A 24,114-nucleotide genomic window follows, 5' to 3' on the forward strand; every position below is an offset into this window, starting at 1 on the left:
ACACATTTGCTTAAACTTCATTTAAGTGATCATATGTATTTTTGAACCGGAGCCTGAGAGAAAAGGCTTGAGAAGGACACACTTTTAACATGTAGACCATGGGTCTCCTTCAGCGATGGCTGTCAGTCATCTGCTGATAATAGCTTCTATTTCTCAGCAAGACTCTCAGAGAATGGCCAGCCTTTCTTCTGCCAGTGTGATACAACACACATTTTGTTTGGATGTTGCCTCTACACTTGCTCCCGAAAGAAAAAATCGCATCTTTCCTTAAGGCTTCCAGAACCAGCTCCTGGACACAGATGCCCAGCCTGCAGCCAGGTGGTACCTCTCCAGTTAGACAGTGGTAGTCCACATCACACCTCTGCCTCAACCACAGTGACAAGTGCCTGGTCCAGTAGGTTTGTCATACCACCCTCTCGTGCGTAAAACATCTGCAGCAGACAAATGGCATACCTGAGCACTCTGCCTGGATACAATGGCTGAGATCTCTTACCCTACCATGGTGTCAGTGTCCACCCTTCCACGTCCTGTGAATGCCCAGACCTGTGGATATAACAAGTCCTCCCATTTGCAAATATTTCCTCCCGGGCAGTTGGTACTGTATAATCTCCTTCAAAGGACCCATGGTCCGTGGCTCATCCACAAACAGAGATGTGGGCTGGCCTCTGATTTCCATGGCATCCTTTCTGGTACCTCATGGGGTAAGCTGCATGCAGTGCCAGGCCCCTAGTGCTTCTGTGAGTATGCTCTCTAGCATCCACATCTCCTGACTGTGCAGGGCTTGCCTTGGGAAGCAACACAGTGGGCACAAATAAAAGCCCGAGTCAGTTTTGGGGAGAACAGCTGCTGTTTAGATGCGACTGAACGTGTGCATAGTGAAGTATTTGTGAGGGTTTTGCTCATCTCTTGATTCAGCCTAGGGAGCAGCCAGCAAAAGTCACCCAGCCTGGCTTCAGGCCCAGCTCACACAATTAGAAAAGTATTAGCTGAACTTAATAGAAAAATCAACATTAAGCAGATAGGAGCTGGTGCAGTTGTTAAAGACAATGTAGTGTTTTTCCCTGGCAGAAGCCCAGGCTAATGGAGGGCTTCCAGCATCCAGAGCAGCCTCCAAATGAAGGCTTAATTGGCCTCTGAAGCCACTCATATAATTACAAACACTTGTAATGAAGCATGAAAAATACAAGAGCCCAGGACTGTGACATGGAGGGAAGAAACGATCTCATTTGTCTCAGAAAATAAATCAAAGCTGCTTTACCTTCTTCCCAGCTCCTATTTGGCCTGCAGACTCCACTTGGGTGCTAGTTTCCAGTGCTAAGACCAAGGAGAAATCTAGCTTCTAACACCAGGCAAAACTTCTGCCTTCCCCTGGCTGCTGGGGACACCTCTCCAGCCTCCCACCCTCCGAGCAGGTTGAACACTGGGTGGACACTAGAATGGACTTCGACTGCCCACTGCTGGTGTGCACAACACAGCCCTGCCAACAGCAAAACATCTGCTTTGGCGAACGCTTTATATTTTGATTCTGCTTTAACTAAATGACCCTTCGTGATTTCTGTTCAACAGCTGCTCCCTGAAACACATGTCTCTGCCAATTACTCAGACACAGTAGCAGCAGCGGCAGCATCTGGTCCAGGCAGAGCCATGTACATTTCCCCTCATACCAGGGACCTGCAGCCCCTGGAAAGTGTGCCCCAGAGCAAACTGGTGGGGAGTCCAAGGTACAACTCCCTCAGTCGCTATGCTGGATTGAGCCAAAGATCAATGGGGTTTGTGCTGTTCATTGCTCTACAATTTTCTGGTTCACTGGGGACAATTTGCTGGCTTGTTTGTGCTGGGGGAGACTCTTGAGTCCTTTTGTGAGTTCAGAATCACAGAGTAACTGAGGCTGGAAGGGAGTCAGGACCCATCTGGTCCAACACTCACGCAAAGCAAGGACAGCTTTGATGTCTTGTATCCTTTCTATGGGTCAGGTGGTATCTGGTCCCACCAAAAGGAAATCTCAACCAGGCATGTTAGGGAGGACCTAGAAGTGGTTTAACTTCAACCAAGAAGGCTTCCTCACTGCACATACCAGCAAAACAGCTGTACCAGCACCACACCCAGCCTTGTCCAATTAGCCATACCATCACCCTGGCTAATTAGCCTACTCACAGCTTTGCAAGGCCACAGCAATATTGCTCATTCTTTCAGTGTCAGTTCAGATGACACTGGACCACTTCATCTTACACTTTTTCACAATGTTGATCACTAAGGCCAGGGACAGGAGCTGTGCGCATCCGTCACCCACACCCCTATTCCCAAAGCTCACAGCTGCTACTGCAGGGAGAGAAAACTTTCAGGAGAAAAGTTCCAATGTCTCCTAAGGAAGGGGAAGGCATAGCACAGGGACTACCACCCCTACCAGAAGGACAGCAAGGAGGCAACAGTCAGCTGGGTGCCTGTCGTGGGGTAGATAGACACTACCAAGCATCACCTTTGTTCAAGTTGGTTTTCACCACGCACTTGTGATTTGAAGGCTCGCTGCTCTACCCACACCTTGGCCTTCTCTCCTCGACCCAGCGACCCTCCATCTTAGGAGCTCTGGTACTCGTTTCTTGTGTGTCCGTATATGCCCAACACAGTGTCCCTACAAAGCCACTGGGTCACTCCTAGTGGGGGCGACAGATAAGAAACTTCCGTCCTCTTCAAGAAACTAGCTTTGGCTGGTTTTACTCAGCCTCCTGTTATCACTATGACATTCAGCTGCAATTAAACACTGAGGGCTGAACACTGGTCACAGGACAACCATTTTTTTCATGTGACTAACATTGTTTGCCAGCAACTTCTGTCCGAGAGTTTGAGTCCTACGTAAGCCAGACTACGTCAAGAAATACCATAGGACAGTCTCACATCTAGCACTCGTGATCTTAGGATGCCCCAGCTGGTCTGCTAAAGCAGGCGGTATTCAAGCAAAGGGGGAGCATCCTATCCCACCTAGGAAGATGGTAATTAATGAACTACAGCTTCCCTGGCACAGTCTGGGCACAGCCAGCTGCAAAGCCGTGAGTTTTTCCTTGTTTGTACTGGGTTTTGTATCATTTTACAGCCAAAATTTGATCAAATCACACTTAGCTAGAGCAAGACCTGACATGATCTTAACTGCCCTTAACTGATGACAAGCAGAAAGTGCAGATAAAGAAGTCATCTGAAAAGAAGCATGTTTTGCAGGAGCCTCAGTGAGACTTCAGAGAGGCTCACCTGTGCGCAGGAGGCTTTCCCTCACATGTTGTAGGCTCAAGCTTGGGGTTTTACTGCGAAGCGTCTGCTCTGGCTCTGCCCCAAGGGCTTGCTGGGTTCCATGTTTTCAGCTCTGCTCAGATAACCATCACAATCACTCCTGCTAAATGAACACAACACGGCAAGCAGAGGCAAAGCAGTGACAAATGATTCTTCAGAAGCCAGAAAAGGACCCCAGCTCACAGTCCACCTGTTTTTTTTGTAACTGAGATTATGCAGGTTTCTGCACGCACTCAGTTACTAGATAATGACCCCAGGTGCAAATGTCGAGAGCGCAGTTGTGTCTTTTGCCACGTCTGCACAGCCCTGCCACGAAAGTAACAGAAACAAAAATAAACAGGATGTGTGCCCACAACACAAATGGGGATTTCTTATTGATGGGACTGTCATTGGAAGAGGGTGACCAGGAAACTGGTGCATGATCGCCCAGCTCTAGATACCGGAGATCCATCAGAAGCAACAATGTACAGGTTGAGCAGGTGATAAGAGCATCCTGGTCATTCTCAGCAGGGACAGAAGGGTTCTCTGATACAGATGATCTTTAAACTGAGGGTTGATAGTCTGAGTTTGCAGGGTCAAGGGGGCCAACTCTTTCACCGCCCAGGCAGCTGACAAGGAAATTCACATGGTGGCATGTGTCTGGGGTGAGTTGGTGTTAACCAGGTAGCAAAACTGAAGGTACCAGAGAGGCCTGGCTCACATATGAGCTCTCCCATAGCTCACAAGGCAGGTCATTAGGGAACAGGGGCTGTAAGCTTGAACCTGAAGCCATGACAAGAGTCAACACAGGGCCTGTGCCCTCATGCAGGCCGCCCAGCTGTGCCGCCAGGAGACACAGCAGGGATCTGCTAGGGGTGTATGATGGACACACGGGGCGCATCCCCCTTGGCCCCAGGGTGGCCTGGCTGTATTCATGTCTCCCTAGCTCGTCTTTCTGCTGGCTGCAGGTCTGGCCCTGCTCACAGAGAGAGCTCTAAACCCTGGGGGAAACCTGAACAGGACAGGATGTGACTAAATTACCTCCAGAAAAGAAATACAGTGCGATAAAGAAAACGATGTAGGCTAAAGGAGTAGGATAAGGAGTAGGGTAAGCAGAGCCAGGAAGCCCAGTTTGCCTGCCCTTGGTCTCAGCTAGCCCAACCCAGGGTAACTGTTTACGAGCAGCAACAACCGATGGAGCAGACCTTTCCTTCACCCGCTCGCTGCACGAAACCCAGTGGCCAGAACACTATTTTCATAACTATGAGGCGATCCACGGCCTCGCCACCTCCCGAGATGGCCCGTGCCCCGCCGCTGCTCTCTCTGCCCACGTAAGGAAGACGAGAGCGGGGTAAGCCCAGAGGCAGAGCACCGCCGTGCGTTCAGCCACACAGGGCGACGGCTCCGCGGGCCGCCCCAGCTGCGGCAGGAGCCGCCCCGACCGCTGCCGCCGCCCGCCCAGGCCCCGCCGCGCCCACCCGTCCGGGCACTTCCGCACCCCCGGGGCGGGACGGGCAGCTCCGGCGGCGGGCCCTGGCCAGAGGGATGCGGGGAGATGTAGTCCCGGAGCCGTCACGTGGGACAGAGCCGTCCGGGCCGCCATGTCGTGATGGCAGCCCGCCGGGAGGTGGAGCCTCGCTGCCCGCCCTTTCGCGCCCGGCAGAGCTTTCACCCCCGTTCCCCTTAGCAAACATGACCCCGCAGCCCGAGCCGCTCCGTGCGTCGTGCTCCCAAATGACACCCGGCGGCCCACTGCTGTGTCAGAGGCTAAGGCTCTGCCTCTCGGTCGGCCCCGGCGGGGAGCCGAGGCCATCGCCCTGCCTCCCCGGGCCCCACACTGGAAGCGGGCCTGGCGAGCCCAGGTGCTGTGTTTCCTGGGAAAAAACCCAACTCCTTTCACCGGAGAACCTCCTAGGCAAAATATTTGCAAAAGATCAGGCTATTTTACTGATTTTTCTTCAGTCCTTAAAAATGCATTGCTCTGTATATTGCTATTCCAAACGGAACCAAACCAAAGCAAGCGCCCCTCAGCTGGGCCACATCAGACAACCCCAGCGGCAGGCAGGCGCCAGCAGCAGAGGGGTGCGCGCAGCTCTGGCACACAGCTCTCTCGGATTTGACTGGAAAACCCCTGGGACGTTGATTTCCAAGCAGGGCTGTTGGTGTCCCCTTTTTTGAAGGAAAGGAGAAAGGACTTCTGTCTGGAGCAGAAGTCTTATGAGGAGCGGCTGAGGGAGCTGGGACTGTTTAGCCTGGAGAAAAGGAGGCTGAGGGGAGACCTCATCGCTCTCTACAACTGCCTGAAAGGAGGTTGTAGAGAGGTGGGGGTCGGTCTCTTCTCCCAGGTAACAAGTGATAGGACAAGAGGAAATGGCCTCAAGTTGCGCCAGGGGAGGTTTAGACTGGATATTAGGAAATTTTTCTTCACTGAGAGGGTTATCAAGCATTGGAACAGGCTGCCCAGGGAAGTGGTTGAGTCGCCATCCCTGGAGGTATTTAAAGGACGTTTGGATGAGGTGCTTAGGGACATGGTGTAGTGGTGGTTTTTGGCAGTGTTAGGTTTATGGTTGGACTCGATGATCTTAAAGGTCTTTTCCAACCTATATGATTCTGTGATTTTGTGATTCTGTGACATGTCAGAATTTTTCCAATAGAGGGAGCACCGGGACAGCCGTGGCCGTTGCACGGCCAACCCCATCACCTGAGGTGCCTTATTTTGGCACTGGAAGACCTGGACGTCTGTACGGCTGTTCTTGCCTTCCATCCTCTGGGGAAGATACATCAACACTCTCAGGACTGGGGTGTAATTTGGTCGTCAGAAAGCACAGATTTTAATCTCGGAGACCATTCTGGGGGGAAAAAAAAAAGTCTTAGCCTCAGTGACAATCTTTAAAGTTAGGATTTGAAAGGTGCTTGTGGATCAAGCAAGACAGTCTGCAGACCTTCCTTCGGAATTACAAAAAATGGCTTGTGGTCACTGCGAATTGGAATGGAAATTATTTCATACGTGCCACAAGGACACATTTCAGACTAACAGTTTCTATCCTCAGGCAATCTAGGCTGATTGGCAACAGAAGAAATGCAAAATTTGTATTAGTTTTGGTGACCACAGCAATATCAAAATTATTACAAGTTTTATGTTTATCAAATTGACAGTGTAACCTGATAAATGATCACCTGTTTCTACTCAACAGAGAGACTAGAACAGCTTGCTTCCTGGTGTGCATACCAAAAGTGCAAATATCACATTTCCTCTGTTTTGAGGAAGTATTTTTGGCAAGCTTTGCAAAACTTGGTTTTGTGATTCCAGTTATTCTAGCTATGACAGAGAAACTCAGACGAGAAAGGAGCAGCAGATTGGACCTGATGAGAATCAGGTTTAGACGCTGGTGTGAAAACCAGAGGTCGCCAAGGTCAACATTTGCAAAAGTTAAGGACTGTGTCAAATCAAAACTGTACTAATGAAGCACGTCATGACTCGGGCTAAAAGCCAGAAACATTCGAGAAATGGATAGTGCCCAAATGGCAAGGTCTTTTGTCACAAACGTGACAGCAAGGGTGACAGTGAGGAATCCATAAAATCCATACTGCTGCCTAGAGTCCAGAATGAAGAGTGGGTTCAATTCTTTCTTATGTTGCTGCTCACATCTGCTACATCCCAAAATGTCTCAGATCTTGGCCAGATCACATAGTCTCCAGTCCAACACAGCAAATTCATCAGATAAGATGTCTTGCATGACTGAAATTAAACATCTGCATAAGTACTTCACTAGAGCAGAGCTTTATCTCTACTATGTCCGAAGCTTTTCTGAAGGCTAAGATTCACAGCCCTCTGCATATTACTGTGTTAGGTAACCAGCAAGCTTTTCTTGAGGGTTCTTGCAAATCTGAAGAAGAAATTGGATGGCAGTTTTGGGAAAGCTGGTGTTACCCTGATGCTTGATAACTGAAGACTTTTGTTGGAAATTCTGGTATTAACTAAGAGAAGGAGAGACTATGACTGGCTAGTGAACACTGACAATGAGTGTCCCTGCCTTGAAGCCAGCGTCCTCATAAGAGAAGATTTATAACAGATTGGGAGGAGGAAAAGGCAACTACTACTACAAAAGTTTAATCATCTAGGAAATAAAACTGCCCCAACTTATATTTTAGAATACAGCTTTTCTTATCCTCAAAAAATAGTTGAACCTTCCTGGAAAACTTTTCAGTCATTCTGAAGATTTCATACTCATTCAAATTTGACCTGGCATTATTATTAACTTATATCTAATTTTAGTGGTGAACTTCTTCGGGTAATTACTGAAGAGAGAAATCAAAATAACTAGTAGCTTTAAAATCTTTGACACTGTCTTCTTTTGACAGACTTTGAAGATAATTTAATATATGTATATATTTATATACCTATATATTTATATATTTAGTGAGGACTGAGAGACTACTTTTTCAATTTTTTGGTACCAATTTTTTTACCGCTCTGATGAGCAATCCACCATATTACTTTGTAAACCCTAGGACTATTTACATCAGCTACATGAGGACATCAGAACAATACACTATCAGGAAGAAGTAACAATGAATAAAACATAATAACACATAAGCTGAAGAAAGTATTATTGCAGAAATCTTAGCTGTGCTTTAAATAGACAGAATTGGGTATATCTGTATCAGTGCCATATTATACCTAGGGAGCACCTGATGCAACACTGCAGCCATCAAGGGCAGCTTTACAGGAGTACCTAAGCTCTTAGGTCCTGCCTAATTTAATCCTAAATACTTAGGTGTGACCTTCAAAACCTGCTTTGAGTGCTCTCCCAGCCCTGGGGTAGCCCTCTTCCCTGCAGAGCTGCCTTTTTAATATGAAATGCTTCTTTCAGCTTCCCTAGTTCTGCATTATGGAGGTTTGACAATGCCTGCCCTAGTAGTTCAACCTGTGCTGCAGCATCCTCAAGATATTCCTGAATCATCTGACTGGGAAAGCAGAGGGAGGACATGCCTGACATCCAACACAAGGGCTCTGCTTAAACCACACAGTAGTTCAGTGATAGCGGACTCAGTTCTGATGTAAAACACATTCCCTTGTCTGCTGTAGGGAATTTGATCTTCTGGCTAATATTCAGCGGACCAGGAGTCACACCCCTCTTGCATGAGTAAGTGACAGTCTCTCCATTCTATTCTCCCACACCTTTCACAGAAGGACCAGAAAATGCTCAGCCTAATACTTGCTGTTCCTTGCACTGTTAGCATGGATTGATAAAATCTTTCTCTTGGAAAAAAAGCAGGTTGTCACGTGAGGAATCCCTCTGGGTTTCTGTAAGATGGAAATAAATCCAGTAGTGCGTAACCCCAGTAGGATATTTTGGGCGGGATTTAGAGTACATTCCTGCCTTCAACATTTCCTGTGAATACCATACTAAAAAAACACATTTTAAAATGCGTGTGAGTGGCCTAGGTAAGCACTTCCGGAAGCTGGTCATTAAAATGCAATTGTCTAATGAGCACTGATGTCACTGTGATACACTTGTGGAGAGCTAGTTGTAAACACTGAGTGGTTCAACTGAGAAACCAGCTTCCTGTAGATTAATTGTGACAGTGATGTATGTAATACGTAAATAGAACTAATCAGAGATGCTGGCCTTATAACCATGGGGCAGGCAGGAAATGAATACAGCTGAGAACTCTGCAGACTCACTTTCTTATTTTGACCTTTCAAAAGACTAAATATATGAATCTAGTTTAGCACAGATGTAAACATTTTCCACAGCAGAAGTTCTGCAGAAACTACAGAGATTCCCAAGCCTGCACCAAGCCTGAGTTTTCATCATGGATGCCTTACAAAATTCTTTTGAGATCCCTGGCTGACAAGACCTACAGACCCCAAATGCAAAGCGTTATGTTCCTGTTGTCAGTGATCCATATCTGAAGCAATGCCATTTTGTTTCCTTCCTTTTAAACAGCAGCAACAAAAGAGGGTTTTATAATGTGAACTATGTGTAGGTGTTACAATGCTTCTCTTTCACTAACTCTGAAGTATCCCACATGCCAAGTTCCTTCCCTAGGATGAATCTTTTAAGTGCACCACTAAAGGAATTCACTGAATTAGCAGACTGCAAGCTCCTCTACTTGAGATTTCCAATAAAACTATTTTCCGTTTGGTATTGCTTCATGAAGCAAAAATGGTTTTTTATCTGAAGATAAACAAAACAACCATATGTTGGATCATATAATTATTAAATTATAGGTCCAATTATGGTTTCCAATAAGGAATAAACAACATAAATATTGAGGAGTCATGAATTGTTAAGACGTTACTGAAGAGCAGAATTATTTATTACAGCCAAATTCATTCAAAAAATGTAATTTTAATTTTCAACTCTTCAAATCCCTTTACAGCAAAAAGAAAGAAAAATATGGAAATACATCTTTTCTGCCCATGCTCTTCAGTGAAGTTTCTTTCCATGCTTATTCTTCACAGGACAGTACAGAGTCTGTATGGCTTTTTTTTTCTTCCCACAAAGATGAATATCGCTTCCCTTCAGCAGAAACTAAAACAAACATAACCGCACAAAAGCCATGCTGGTAAAATTGGATTTGAATAAGAACAACGGTGGAGCTTGGTTGTGGAGGAGCCCAGGAGTGCTAGAACATGAGCATGGACATGAAGGATGCAAAGTTTAGTCTTACCTGGCAAGTAACAAAAACAGCTTGAAGAGAGATGCGGTGGGATTACTAACGAAGGAGGACTTCTCATTGTGCTCTAGGTCTTTGTGCTGAGCTGAACCACTCAATCAGGGCTTCACTTCTATTCAGCTGAATTGAAAGTCTGAATCTTTCAGTGCTTACCTCTCAAAAAGAAATATGACATATTCAGTGTATAGGACAACGTCCTTATTGCTAATAGTATTGGTCAATATTTCTTTCACACAGGGCAGCTATTGGTTCTACACAAGTCAAGCATGACTTGATCATCAGCTGTGACAGGACCTTATCAAACACTAACAGAAGCCAGTGCAGACACTTTTCAACCGAAGAACAGGCCCAAAGAGATCAGGACATCACCACAAGGAACTTCCTGCACTTTATGATCTATGCAATTTTGCTTTTTTGTCACATAAAGATTGTTTTGAAAATACATATTCTATTCATCTAACTACAAAAGCTTTTGAAAAATGTATTTCTTCTTTTCTACAAATAATAAGTCATTAAGTCAATATTGCTCTCACTTTGCAGAGATGATCTTGATTTGAGGGCTTAAAAATCACTAGTCTCCTTCCCAAAAGATTTGTGAATACATTTCAGTGGTTAGAGAAATGGTTGGGAGTCAGGACATTTGGTTCTCATCCCGAATTTCTTTAGAGCTTTCTAGATCTCTAGTCATGTCTTCAACTTAATATTCTGGGCCTGCTTTTTCTGGCTTAAAATAACTTATTCATTTTTCTATATCGTTATCTTGCAGTATACAAAATGGCCTAGAAGCATTTGTAGGGTCATTAATACCGTTGCTATAACTACCGCAGTGCAAAACAGAAATACTTATTAGCACCAGCACCATTGTTGACAAAACACAGACTGACTTTGATGCAATTTGGCTACTTCAGGGCCTGGATTTAATACTAGCTTTCCATTAATGGAAAAAAAAAAGTAGGGGGAAAAAAAAGAAGAGATAGTTTGCAATTATTCCCTTCCCCCCTGCTCCCCCCCCCCCATTTTGAAATGAATTCTCTGGAGATGCACAGCACATTGCTGCATTTGGGACTGGTACTATTGTCACAGTATAGTACAGTAATATTTCAAGCATCTGAGACACAACACCCATTGCTTTAGAGTCATTCAAGAGTGGATTGGACAAGCCATTCAGACGTACGCTGAGGAGAGCCCATGGTTGGTGGGTGCTGAAAGAGATGACGTAATGGATCGTTTCCATCTATAAGTTACGTGGTATAGTGGCAAGGCCACCACGATTCACTTCCGAGTGACATTTCATGCTACAAATCTTTCTTAAATCAGCTTATATGAACTATTGAGGCTACAATTAACATTTTTCAGGAATTTAAATCACCGGGTAATAAAATTATAGCAGATGAACACAGACAGTATTATATACACATAACAGGTGAAAAAAAACCCTCAAGTGACTACCACTGTTGCAGAAAAGTGAAACAAAATCATGCATTTTATATTTATGTACTCATTGGTAAAAGGCAGAATATATTATTAAAGACAGCTGTGGTTAAAGCCAGCCTACTCTAAAACTGAAAATACGGTTTAAAACCATAACCCTGCTTTCTTAAAGGTCCTTGGGTCACAAAAGGCAGTTTTGCATTGAATATTTCCCATTCAGTCTGATTTTAAAATTTGTATTGCACATGTAATACACGTGAGTTTTCTTTCATTTTTTCTCTCTTAAAAAAAAAAATCACAATAGAGAACATCTTTTTTGTTCTGTTTCAGGAATTTAGAGTCCCAGCAGAGTTTGGTTTTTTTAGTTCTTTTGAATATTAGTACCTCCCATCCTCCTCAGCTCCGCAAGCCACAAGGAAGAGGCCATGGTGGGACTCTCACCAGAACTTACCTGTGTTGCAGTAATTGCGTAGCATTGGACAAAATTGCAGGAAGGTGATGAGGTCATGTCATCACCCCAAGGCTCGGTGTCTTACCCGAATAATCAAAATGAGGCATTGGCATTAAAAAAAGGAGGACTATTTAATTCTTCATCAGTTAACTACTGCATAATTTTCATGTTTTCCAGCCCCTCATTCAGCTAACACTGAAGAGGTGTCTTTGATAGATGTATTGTTCCTATGACATCTCCAACACAAATTGTACTTAAGAATGAGAAACTTAATTGACATCAAGCTTGTATGCGAAGAGGTAATTTGTGCTGATCAGCCTAAAAAATTAATACATTTTTACATTATGCAAACTGAAATGAGAAATTTTTGGTTACTTACTGTCAAAATAAATAAATAAAAAAACCACAAATTTTTGTGCTGAGCTAAAGACTTTTATCCTGGCTGGGAGACTGTAAATGAAAATAAAGCCACAGATATAAAAGATAAAGAAGGACAAACTTGAAATTAGGTGCTCATCACTTCTGGAAAATGGTGCAAAAATTAAAATCTCCACTTACAAAATATCTGGTCAACCACAGCTTCATCTGGCTCTTGCAGGAGACTCTTGGAAACCCTGCGTTTCAAGTTAGCATACTATAGATAGAACCGATTTTGTGTCCAGCATATGGCACCTGAGGCTGTAGAGGGCAGTTTAAGGTTAGTTAGAAGTTCTTCTAAGAGCTTAAGACAATGGTGTACGTTATTTTATGCAAAATTATTCTCATTAGAGTTACTTTTAGAGAAACTATGTACACTTCTTGCAGGTGTTTGGAGGAAAATGATGGCGTCATCTTAAGTCTAGTAAAATATCAAGTTCCACAAGCACAAACCCGGGAGTTTCTCTATGCTGATAGCCGTGTTTGTCTGGATGATCAACGGCCATTTTGCAAAGTTGCAATCTCACTTCCCTAAATGACGACTGTAAAACTAGAACTCTACTTAAAGTCCCGTGTACGTGCAGCTGCAGTGGCAGTGAAGGTGGAGAACCTCCTTCTTCCCACTACCTGCTCTGGAAACTGCTCAACAGCCAATTGGGGGCAGCCCAGCCTGATACAGCATGTGAGAGCCCTCCTGAGCACATCAGTTACACCAGATGCCAGTGCTGTAAGGAAGTAAAAGAAACATTTTCTGAAACTGCGAAGATTTTTTAGAGGAAGATGGAGAACCCACTTCTTTTATTCCCCCAACTAAACATTTCTGCTTCAAAGGATAAGTCCTATTACAAAGTCGTGAAATCAACAATTAAAGAAGAGCCACATCAAGCAAGCAAGCCTGGGTAAGTTTTAAGGTCAGGCTGACACTCTGAGTGTTCTGTTTACATAGAGGATTCTTCTAACATAGCTTGTGGGTATGAATTTTAGGGCACAGATCGTTTTATTTTTGACTTATATATATGAAGATTCATGAACTGCAATCCTAGGAATTGTATACCTAAAATATTAATTAATCATGGAAATATTTTTTAAGAACAAGAAAAAAGTCAAATAAATAAACTAAGAAAAGAGGAGAGGGAGGTTTCAAGAAGTTCTGAGAAATGCTTCTTTAAAGCCTGAATGTGATCTGGGAAAGTTTCTTTTTAAAAATTTCAAATGACATGAAGCAATACTTCCTTTTTCTTTGTGAAACATTAAAAGTGGAAGATGCTGAGCCAACTGTTTATGTTCTCCAATGTGAAATTTCACCCCCTTATCTTTAAAATAAATGAAAAAGATACTGAAAATGAAAAGATTTCCATTTCTCTTTGCCAGTGCTTCATATGTAACTTTGTGCTAAGCTATAAAGAAAAAAAATCATTACTGTGAATAATATATGTAGGAGAAGTAACATCAACATTATTATAAGTGAACACGGGGATCTATGATGCAGAAGCAGAGGTATTAGTCAAAGGAAATGTTTGAGAAAAAAAACCCAACCAACTTTCAATAAGGTTGCTTGAAAAGCTATCCTAATTCTGTTGTAGAGCTAAGCAGAAGAGAAATAGGCTGAGCCTTCTCCTGCAGAAATCTGAATTCCACGAAGGTGATCATCTTAGTAAACCTGGAAACTTGACAAAAGCAGCGAGGTAAGCATTATAAAAGACTGAGTCGATGGGGATTCCTTTCAGGAAGTGCCTGTGTGACTCAGAACGTTGCCTGCATTTGTGTGTGTGCATTCAGACTTGGCAGAGAGTAACGCTTTCAAGATCTATTTAATTTAAAAGTCAGCAGTCTGACCAAAGCATACAAACACTACAGAATTAACTGGTATTCATCAAGGTAACTCACCACGAATGTTTTCACACCACTAAGTGTAGACTGATCTCCAAACACTTGCAGACACATTTAAACCTTTACTCATGCCAACAGCGTTTTCATTAGTCCACTGACTATACTGAACAAGCATCAACTCAGAAACGTAGCGGACAAATTACTCCTTACAGGGAAATCATACAGCTCCTTAGAAACCAGGTTTTCCAAATAATTCTGTGATGTACAAATGCCAGATACATGTCACATACTGAATGCGTAGTTCCTCAATAATTGCAATAATTGTTTGAACACTCTTGTCTCCAAAATTCAGATACTGATGTTTAAACACTGTTGTAATATTGTCCCTGTTATACTATTTCACATAAAGATGCAGGGTGAAATCTTGGTTTTGTTGACTTCAATAAGAGCTTAGTTCCTGACTTCAATGGGGTACCAAGATCTCACCGACATATCAAGAATTGCATTTGTAGGTCTTGACTGAAAAGAAGGAATGTGTAAAGTACTGCAACTCCATGGCCTAAAAAATTTGCCGCCCCTTTCTTTCCATCACAGATCACTTCAGAACACTTCAGTGCTTCCCGTGCTTTTGTCTTGTTAAGCTTGATGAACCTTGTTTAAGCTGTTACTGTCTTGGGGCCAAGATGCCTGCTTTGACCAGAACTGCTTCTACAAGCCCTTACTAATAGTGAACACATGATAGAAATTGCATAAAGACCCAAACTCTGTTTCTAGAACCCATGAAAAAGTGGCCAAGAAGTGGGTATCTAAACATTTGCAGCTATGCATCTGGATAATTAGGCAATGTTTGTTGCTCACATGTCCAAATATCACGCCCATCCAAATGATAGGGTGTACTCATGATCTGAAAGACTTTCCACTCCATGCTCATGGGAGGGTTCATTACTTTCTTTTTTTTTTTCCTCTCTCTCTTTCTTGTTTTGCTGCTGGCAGAAGCCTTAATTCAATGGTTTTACAGTTCACTCAGAAATAAAAGACATTGCAATGATGAACAAAGGTAAAACAGTGCTGAGAACATGCTTTTTCCGTGTCTCAGTTCCAGACATGTAAAACCATGCTAAGATTGCATCTAAAAAGAGGAAGCTTGGCCTCCATGCCACCTGTACACAGACAGTATTGGGTGGCTGATTACCCTTGGGTATTTCATACAAAGTACACAGCCATCAATGCATTCTTATCGTCTGTGAAAAGGCACTTTCAGAGGCAGATACAATAGCAATAAATAATTCTCTGAAGAATTTCCCCCTTTGAACAGACTATCACTTCCTCCCTCAGCCAGCTGCCTTTTACCTTGTTACTCTCAGCCAAGTGCCTAACAGGGATTCTGCTGTTCTTGTTGTATAGAAGAGAAAGTGGTAGATTTTTGCTGATCTTTCTCTATATATAGATTATATAGAGAGAGATAGAGATTATTTTTGGTAAAAATAAAAAAAGAAGAAAAAAGAAAATTACCCTTTTTCAAACAATAAAGTGAGATAATAGTTTGGGGTTATTTGATTTACTTAGTTTTTATTATTTCCATTCTTCACACAGAGATACTAACTAACATAAGTAGAAAGAGAACTTAATGAAACGCTGTAGATGGACAGCATGGTGATAGTGGAAATGCCTATGCCCTGTTAACTAGTTTCTTCTCATCTTTAGAAAGTGGCAAAGCTGAACAAATGTAGGTTTCTGTCTATTATTGCAGCAACTCATTGCTGCACCCAGCTCTTGGGGATGTATGAGGCTACTGGGTTGATGCAGTTTCTGAAAGAAAATCAGAAATTGACACCAGGAGTTTCCAAACCCAGCAAAGAACCTTTCCAGCATTCCATGCAGTTGTGGACTGTGTATGTTGTCTGAAGCCATCAGGGTTTATCTTTCACTATGACCAAATTAGTTTCTGTAGCTGTAGGAACCCCCTGTTCTCAGACATACAAGTCCACACAGTTCAGAGAACTGCACTTTTTGTACTTCTCATAATTGAAAAAAACTCTGTAAGGGAGTGAGGTCTCATTTCACCTGACTCCAGAATCCCCCTACTTTAGTAGCCTATGTTCATTTCTTGAATTTCAGTTCTCCAGCAGTTATACCTCTTGAGAACTGTTTGTCTCTCCCTAGTTAAAAATTTAATTCCTATAAACAACGACTTCAGCTAGGAGAGATGTGACATCTATTAAAAAAAAAAAATTTAAAATCCTCCTTTTAGTTTTGTGCAAAAGCAAGATCATGACTATCTTAAATTCCTTCTTAAAGGGATTGGAATTTCCCTTTATCTGAACTTCACGTGCCTACAGATTTTGCCAACAGAACCCGAACTATGTGAATCAGGCAACAGAATGGCAAGCCTCCACAAGGAAGGTGGAATCATTTTTAAGAAGCGTTCAGTCCATAAGTTGTTTTAACCAACTAACCCTGGACAAGTTGCTTATGATACTTTCAGTGTACTGTGCTTTGCCCTCAAATGAAAATGGTTCTAAATGCTAATATTCATAAAGCACCTAATAAAAATTGACTTAACCTTCAGGCTTAGAACTTAAGTCCTAGTCCTAGTACGATACAGTTCATCTCCAGGCTTACTCCAGTTCTGGTCTACAAAAGCAAAGTACTGTCCAGGGTGCGTTCGGGGTTAGTCTATACAACACCAAAAAAGGGTTTCCCAAAAATTGTATTTGAGTGAATGAAGTAGAGTGTTCTTTTTTCTTTTCTGCATTGTTCTCTAAGGCAGAATATTTGAAATCAAAGTAAAATATGTGTGACGACATATTTGATGAAGAATACGTGAATTTTATAAATGGAGCGCACTGTCTCAGAATAACATGACATTTGAAACGTTTGTGGTAAACAAACCAGGCTATGTGTGCTATTACCCTGTAAAACTATCACCTAAACCATATTGCTACAACTTTGTCTTCAGGCTATAGAATTTCCCGTATTTCATTAAAAATAGACTGTGGTAACAGCCTCAGACTGAGTGCATTCAAAACCACATCTCTGCAAGAGTATTTTTTAAGTTTAAATAGGTGACTGACCTGGTTCCCTTATGAGTTTTATCGTACTGCATGATCTCAGTTCCCTTAAAGATTAGTAGTGCAACACAAACACTGAAGAGAAAAATCTCTGTTCTGATGTCTTTTTAAACATGGGGGAAAAAAGTACCACTCTGCAGGAAAAATGTCCGAAAAAAATTAAACCAAATGTTTCTGAAGTACCTAGGAGAATAAGCTGCTTTAGTAATGTGATCTAATCAAAGGCTTTGTGAAACAGTCCTGAACAATAATGGTAACAGATAACATATTTTACGACAGCTTCATAAATACGCAATATGCACAATTCTTCACTTTCTGTTTCTTAAACAGTGTGTCTCCTGAAGCAGCAGTGAAATGGGGAGAATCTTTTGACAAACTGCTTTCTGAGAAAGGTTAGTAGTTTTTTCCTCTCCGTGCAGACTGTTAGGATGGAATATTGACGGAAAATGATGGAAAATTACGAAATCCAGTTGTGCACTTAAATAGGCCTGGCAGTTACCTAAACTAAGTCATTTATAGCAGCGTGTGTTTCTGCTCTCCTCATGTGCTTAGGCTATAGCATGCTGTCAACTACTGAAAATAGTTGAAAATAACTTTTAAGTTTCATATTTTATTGAACAAAGTAATATAATAGACAGCAAAGAGTTCCTTCAATAAACAGTAGAATTTCATTTGAATATTTCTCAAATATTCCTGACTTTAAGACCAAACCTTAAAAATGAAAACATGTTCTATGTACTTAAGAAAAGACTTTGTCAATTCTGATACAGTTTGTTTCTAAAACAGTGATAGGAGCAAAACTGGGCATAATTTGAAAGGGCCTGTTGCTTACATAATTATCAAATGCACCTATGTCCCTCCTTCCATTTTGGAGGGACATACGTATGATCCACCTACAGTGCTGGACACTATGTGCTTTTCCTTGAACAGCTGACATCAATACGATTGCATTACTTCCACAGATTAAGCATATTGGGGAAAGAAAGTATCTCAGCATAATAATAATAGGATAAAGCAAATTGTAAAGGTGCTAAAAGCTGTTCACTTTAAATTGTTACTGAAGAACAGTCTACTTATGAGCAAAGATTCAAACAGTATTTCGGTCAACCTAAATTGATATTCAGCCAGAACAAAATCCATCACTTCCATATACATCCATTTGTTTTCATTGCTTCAATTTCTAAATTCATGAGATCTTGGTAGTGGATTTTCACAGATGCTGAAAATTCTGTAATGGGAGTTACAGTACTCAGGATCATAATGGAAGAACTGCACTTATTTTAAAACCTTTATGTATTTTAAAATAATTATCTATAATATGATGTAGTTCAAAGGGAGCACAACCTTTTTTGTTACCTTGCAGAGACTGTGTGACAAGAGTAACCGTCTGTTAAGGATATATTCTTTTTAATGCAATTCAACATTTCCTTTTGTAGCTGGATTGGATGCCTTTACAAAGTTTCTGAAAACTGAGTTCAGTGAGGAGAACATCGAGTTCTGGATAGCTTGCGAGGATTACAAGAAAAGCAAAACTGCACATGAACTTTTGCTGAAAGCTAAGACCATTTATGAAACATTCATACAGAAAGATGCTCCAAAAGAGGTACAGTAAAAATGTTCTTCATTATACACAGTATTTGACACAACTGCATCTGATGTGAAATCTGCTTTTAAGAAGTGCATGCCCAGAAGCAGGGGCAACAGTTAATCATGTAGTCACTGACGTAAGAAGGCTGTATCTTAAATGTCAAAGCTCTGGAAGGAAATCTGGAAGAAACTCCATAGATTATTCTTATTGTCCTCCATACTCCTTGCAATACCCTCTCCATATTACTCTTCTAAGTGTAGAGCATGAGTTTAAGTATTATATCATAGGAATCAGAGATTCCTAGTGGTCTGTAAAGCCAGGAGATACATATATACATATATAGGGTATATTTAAGAAAAAATAGTGATGTTAAATGTTAAAGCTGCAATGAAATATATCAGCTAGCATTTGCGAAAAAGTATTATCTGTCTTTGTTTAAAGCCACCTCCAGAACAACAGACTTATTCTCCCTTTCTCTTAAACCAGTAATTATCTATTTAATTATTACATAACTGAGAATCAGAAGCTTTTATTTTAAATAAGCCAAAAGACTAAAAGAGGCTAGAAGAAACTATTAAATTAAACATATCCTTTAAAATATTAATTATGTTTTAAGCATGGACTTTTCTTCATTGACCCCTCGCCCCTTTCTGCCCCCCAGCTCTAATAGGACATTCTTGGTATGTTACTGTCAACACATACACAAGAATATGTTGATATGTCAATCCTCACCAACACTAAGGCCTTTTCTTATTACTATAGCAGTGCAAAAAGTTTTCATATTTACAATTTCTTCATGTTACTGAAGCGTGTTATAAAGGATTCATAAATGAGCAAAAGGAATATTTTTTGCCTGCTCTAGGAAGATGAACAGGTTGGGAGATGATGAACTCTCACTGAAATCACAATCAGCCTCTTCAATGGGTCTTTTTGGACTTACAATTTCCTGTAATTCTATCAAGTTTGAGCAGATCAGATATGTCACTTGCCAATGCTCCTTTTCCCCTGTATTCTTTTTTTTATTATTTGTCAGAATAGCAGAAGTTAAACACTAACTGCTACATCCCTGTAACAAGGGTGAAAAAGGTGTCATTCTCATTTTAAGAGAAGGATTGCAAAATGGTGCAATTTCCACCTGTAATTCCCATAGACTATATTTAAGATTTGGATCTGCTTTTCCTAGGAAATGTCCACTTTCAAAGACTTGCATCCCTTTTCATTTATTTCCCTGCTGCATGTCTTTGGGGTGACCCTTACATAAAAAGACCCCCCCGGGTTGTTTGAGGTAGAACCTGTCATTGCCAATTGATCAATCTATGAGCAGTTATGGTAGGGCATCAAGCGCTGATACTGTCAATGCTTATGAGATTGACATAAGCGAAAAGATGAGCAGGAGGAAAGCTAGGAAGGGTGTGGAAGGGTGTGGAAGTCATACTTTAACAGTAACATAACAATTTCTGTATCTGTCATACTTTTGATTTGGTGCACATAGTGTGGGTGCTGTTGTTCACCTTAAGCAGTTGGCTTTGGTGAGACTTCTTTCCTTGGGTTCAGCTGAGCAGCTGAGACCAGCCAACAGCATCTCATTTCAGACTACACAGCTCTGGAACATGCATCTTCTCGCTGACTAACTTCTTGTCCAGCAGAGCTCTTTTACACAAATTTCTGAGCATACAGTTCGATAGGATCGTAAAATCTTAGGTTTGATGAGTGGACCATTTTATCATCATTAATTGCTCTTCAGTTCTTAGATCTAAACTATTTGTTTTAACTAGCTTTATGGAAATGACAGGTGTATCTCAGTGAGGGGAAAAAAAGGCATATTATAGAAGTCACTTTTTGACTGGATCAACATTTTTTTAATATATTCTATCTGATTTTTCAAAATAGCGTGCTTAAATCAGTGCCTGACACTTTAATAAAATTCTCATACTAATTAAATCTTCCCAGGATGAATGTAATGGTACATGGAATAAATGATCATTTTAATATGTTTTTCCCATCTAAAGCCTCCAGAAACCCATTAAAATAATTTTTATATTTTAATTATTAGAGTTTTCTCGCCTTCCTACTACCAAAACTGTACACAGAAATCAGAAATTTTAAATATTCACTAACGTATTCTAATGAGACAAAGTTCTACATGGATCCTAAATAAGAATGGGGGGAGTTCTGTATTACTCTGGTGTTGCAAAGCCTGACAGCTGCAACTATACCAAGATCACTATTAGAAAGTTACTTTTAGTCAAACATCAAACTTGATCTTCTATTTTACCAGTTTTCCATTGTACCAGTAATACATCTGTGAATACTTTCTGACAGCCATTATTACTGAACATGAACATACTAACTAATTCTGTGGTATTAATAGTTGTATCAGGGATTCAAGGTCCTCTTATCAGAAAAGACTTTCACCAAAGTACAGTATCATTGCTATGGATAGTAACAGGGGAAATGCATGAACGTACATTAAAAAAGTATACTTTTCCTTGTTCTTCAGGTGAATTTGGACTTTCAAACCAAAGAAGTCACAAGTCAGAATATTGAACAGCCCATCATCACCACCTTTGATGCAGCACAAAACACAGTCTACAGGCTAATGGAGCAAGACAGCTACCCACGCTTCCTAAGATCTGATCCTTATTTAAATTTGATTAAGGGCAGAAATCCCAGTCGTCCTACCCTTAGGAGACGATCACGGTCTTTTACTGTCAGTGATTTCCAGGGTGTACGACCAGACTTTACTGTTTGGTAACAGGCAAACTCAACTCTCATAAATTCTAGCTACTGCAGCAACTCGTATGTGTTTTAAAATCCAAATCCTTAGCAGGTGTAAATGAGTGGAAAGAGAAGTTATATGCATTTATACCAGGCCAGAGTTCTGTAGCCGGTGATTAATCTCATTTATTATAGAGAAGTAGGCAACACATTGGCAAGACGTATCATGTAAAGTTTTCATACAGTGTTTTTTTAAACTCAAGCGAGAGCTGTAATCGTATTTGGAGGAAAAATTTGAATTTCCTGCATAAAAATGTTGTATAAAATGCCATTTGATAATATGCACTGTGTATCCTGGGCCTGTATTATTTAGGACAGAATTTCATCACAGTTAGAATCTATATACCTAACCTTTGCACATATTTGTGTTTCTGCAATATTTCCTACACTAAGCACAGAGTATTTGTGGTATTTTCTCGTACTGCAAAACGCATAGGAACATTATTAAGTATATAATGTAAAGTTAAATGGATTTTAACTACAGCCACTGCATGATTAAAATTTAGCTATTGCATATTTTAAGAGGAACATAAGAATACCTATTTAATTTTTGGGGGTACATTTTGTACGGTTTTCTTACTACATGTGTCTGTTCTCTGTATTTAAGTTATGCTGTATAGATTAGCTTTGCCATCAAATATTTGTATTCTAATTTTTTGCAACCAAATGAGCAGCAACAAAGGGCCAAGAATGCTATTTTAACACAAGGTGTGTCATTAAATATCAGGCCATGTGTATGTATATATATAAAAAAACCATATTTCTACTTTTATTTGTAAACATTCGTGGTATACCAACTTTGTTACTAAACTTTGTTCTAAATTTTTTCTGCCTTTTATTTTGAAAAAGAATCTGAAAATTAACAGCTCTTGGACTCAGGTAGAATAACCTTCAGTTCTACTGGTCATTAATATACTCTCTATGGTTATAGAGGAGGAAGAAGAAATCTCCCCTTTTATTTCTTTACTATTGAAGTAATGGATATCCTTTTCAGTCAGTATATGCAGTTATCCTGTACTTTTCTTTCAGAATTGATGCAGACATACCTTGAAGCATGGGGCAACTCTTAAAATCTTAAACATTGGTTCAGTTTAGCAAGTGGCTGCAGGATTTAGTTGTAACTATGACTTGTATATTCAGTCACTTTGCATGGAATTTAAACTTTCTCTCTTTTCTTCCCCTTTCTGTAAGTGATCAAAGTGAAGAGGTGCAGTTCTTGAGGATGGGACTTGATGTTCACTACTAATTCAGTGTATATATGAACTGCTTGAACTGAGGGTTTCCATGTCTGCTTTACAAACTTCCAATAAATCTGAAGTGATCTACCGAAAAAGTTGTCAGGATTCAGTTTATCACCACTACATTGATGAGTAAAATGTGAAGACTTCACTTCACTTATAATTCAATACTAGCTGTAATCATTACCATTTCAATCAAAAGCGTTACTGTGCACAGAGACCCAAACTCACCAGGAAATGCTGCTGAGCCACAGTGTCCTGGGAACCATCTCCAAGGTCTTAGCTTTACCTGGGGAATAGACTGGAAACACACTTGTAACTATGAGGAGTATGATCCTTGCTGGTTTATTCCATTATCCTTTCCTGATCCCAAAACTCCAGGCACATGCTGTTTCTAACTGCGTAAGCGGTCAGATCTGGGCACGGTGATTCACGAATAAATCAAATGTTTTTAGTAGCGCTGATACTGTATTTCAGTCTCTTTATCAATATCAAATGCAGTTTTGGAGCTTGTCAGCCTCCTCTTTTTAAGAACTGTTTACACTCCTGTTGTCATTGTCACAGGTGTCACATGAATTAGTGAATGCAGTGAAAGGCAACTTTCTAACCCAATTTCATTGCTGAAGTTAGCATATTTTTCTGGATAGATTATTTACCCTTGCTCTTTGACTGTTTGTCCCTTAAACATGAATCAATTCTGCCAGAAACGATCCTGTTTCTGATTATGGAATCTCTAATATCACCAACAATGTCTGCATACCAGAGTTCTCATATTTACAATATGTATGTTCCTATGTTTTGTATTCCTTTGTTAGAGAAAGAGATCAGATTTGAGGACAGACCCGCCTGAGCGTTGACAGTGGGTCTGTTGCAACACAGGCATAAGACCTACACATTTGCAGCTAGATTCTCCCCTGGGGTCATTATGTTCCTTCATACCAGCTGAGAATCCGCACCTTTGCTCTTGCCATGGATGAAATAAATGAAAAAAAAAAAGTGTATTTAATACTATTCCAAAATCCAAACAAATGACAAATATAGTACCTTGAGTGGGACTTTCTTCTTAGCAAAAAACCAGCTGTTAGTCAAAAGGGTCTGTAATGATAAACACAAGTCAGCAGGCGCCCTTTGTTTCATTTCACAGACACATGGAAAATTTTGCTTATCTCCAGGGAGGCCTTCCTCAAAACCATCAGTCTGTGGTACTGACAGTGCTAGTCCTGCTTATAAGTTTTATAATTAAAACAAACAAATAAGATATTCGTGGTAGCTATTTATGCATGTATGTTTTTCAAAGATAATTATGAACAGTAGCTGAATTTGCAGCAGACTAATGCCATGGGAACTACTGTAAAAAGAAAGTCG

At 41.0% G+C, this 24,114-nt stretch overlaps 1 protein-coding gene across 1 annotated transcript; it reads left to right on the forward strand.

Annotated features, from left to right (window-relative positions):
• The first annotated feature begins 12,524 nt into the window (after window positions 1-12,524).
• RGS18 (regulator of G protein signaling 18) lies at window positions 12,525-22,823 on the forward strand. Its single transcript, XM_075508145.1, has 5 exons — window positions 12,525-13,143; window positions 13,828-13,929; window positions 17,476-17,537; window positions 18,582-18,748; window positions 21,234-22,823. Exons 1-5 carry the CDS (start codon window positions 13,025-13,027, stop codon window positions 21,486-21,488), a joined length of 705 nt encoding a protein of 234 aa, XP_075364260.1. The 5' UTR covers window positions 12,525-13,024; the 3' UTR covers window positions 21,489-22,823.
• The last annotated feature ends 1,291 nt before the right edge of the window (window positions 22,824-24,114 follow it).

The sequence above is a fragment of the Mycteria americana genome, chromosome 7 (genome assembly GCF_035582795.1).
Source record: "Mycteria americana isolate JAX WOST 10 ecotype Jacksonville Zoo and Gardens chromosome 7, USCA_MyAme_1.0, whole genome shotgun sequence".
In the NCBI taxonomy this organism is placed as follows: domain Eukaryota; kingdom Metazoa; phylum Chordata; class Aves; order Ciconiiformes; family Ciconiidae; genus Mycteria; species Mycteria americana.

Excerpts from the sequence above, each read along its gene's own strand:
- RGS18 (XM_075508145.1), top strand. The coding sequence starts at position 13,025 with ATGGAGAACCCACTTCTTTTATTCCCCCAACTAAACATTTCTGCTTCA. Across the intron at positions 13,144-13,827 it reads CATCAAGCAAGCAAGCCTGG|AGCTAAGCAGAAGAGAAATA; the intron begins GTAAGTTTTAAG and ends ATTCTGTTGTAG. Across the intron at positions 18,749-21,233 it reads AGAAAGATGCTCCAAAAGAG|GTGAATTTGGACTTTCAAAC; the intron begins GTACAGTAAAAA and ends CTTGTTCTTCAG.